The sequence below is a fragment of the Contarinia nasturtii genome, unplaced genomic scaffold (assembly GCF_009176525.2).
Source record: "Contarinia nasturtii isolate CC-2019 unplaced genomic scaffold, AAFC_CNas_1.1 Cnas_scaffold_2605, whole genome shotgun sequence".
NCBI lineage: Eukaryota > Metazoa > Arthropoda > Insecta > Diptera > Cecidomyiidae > Contarinia > Contarinia nasturtii.
The window spans coordinates 1-1,042 of record NW_022199925.1 but is presented as its reverse complement, the minus strand read 5'-3'; the positions used below and the strand labels follow the sequence as shown (position 1 = coordinate 1,042).

At 42.4% G+C, this 1,042-nt stretch overlaps 1 protein-coding gene across 1 annotated transcript; it reads right to left on the bottom strand.

Moving 5' to 3' along the window:
- Positions 1-4: 4 nt before the first annotated feature.
- On the bottom strand, positions 5-1,036 carry LOC116348623 (polyubiquitin-B; the record flags this gene model as incomplete). Its single annotated transcript, XM_031779674.1, has 2 exons — positions 685-1,036; positions 5-601 (listed from the first exon to the last, which is right to left on the bottom strand). Coding segments are annotated over exons 1-2 (928 nt in total), but the record flags the coding sequence as incomplete, so codon positions are not given.
- Positions 1,037-1,042: the final 6 nt, after the last annotated feature.

The window sequence follows — 1,042 nt, the reverse complement described above, 5'->3', positions numbered from 1 at the left end:
GTCTTGACGAAAATTTGCATACCACCACGGAGACGCAAGACCAAATGCAAAGTACTCTCTTTTTGAATGTTATAGTCGCTCAATGTACGACCGTCTTCGAGCTGTTTACCAGCGAAAATCAAACGTTGTTGGTCTGGTGGAATTCCCTCCTTGTCTTGGATCTTGGCCTTGACATTTTCGATGGTGTCCGATGGTTCGACTTCCAAAGTGATAGTCTTACCAGTCAATGTTTTGACGAAAATTTGCATACCACCACGGAGACGCAAGACCAAATGCAAAGTGCTTTCCTTTTGGATGTTGTAGTCACTCAATGTGCGACCGTCTTCGAGCTGCTTGCCAGCGAAAATTAAACGTTGTTGATCTGGTGGAATGCCTTCTTTGTCCTGGATCTTGGCTTTGACATTTTCAATGGTATCGGATGGTTCGACTTCCAAAGTAATGGTTTTTCCAGTCAAAGTCTTGACGAAAATTTGCATACCACCACGGAGACGCAAGACCAAATGCAAAGTACTCTCTTTTTGGATGTTGTAGTCGCTCAATGTGCGACCGTCTTCGAGCTGCTTGCCGGCGAAAATCAAACGTTGTTGATCTGGTGGGATACCTAAATTAATAATTAAACAATAGTTAAAAAATTGTAACAAAATGCATGTAAATCGCCAAAAAAATGTCATGTATGTCATTTACCTTCTTTATCCTGGATTTTGGCCTTGACATTTTCGATGGTGTCCGATGGTTCAACTTCCAAAGTGATGGTCTTACCAGTCAAAGTCTTGACAAAAATTTGCATACCACCACGGAGACGCAAGACCAAATGCAAAGTACTCTCTTTTTGGATGTTGTAGTCGCTTAGTGTGCGACCGTCTTCGAGCTGTTTACCAGCGAAAATTAAACGTTGTTGGTCTGGTGGAATTCCCTCCTTATCCTGAATCTTGGCCTTTACATTTTCAATGGTATCGGATGGTTCGACTTCCAAAGTGATGGTTTTTCCAGTCAAAGTCTTGACGAAAATTTGCATACCACCACGGAGACGCAAGACCAAATG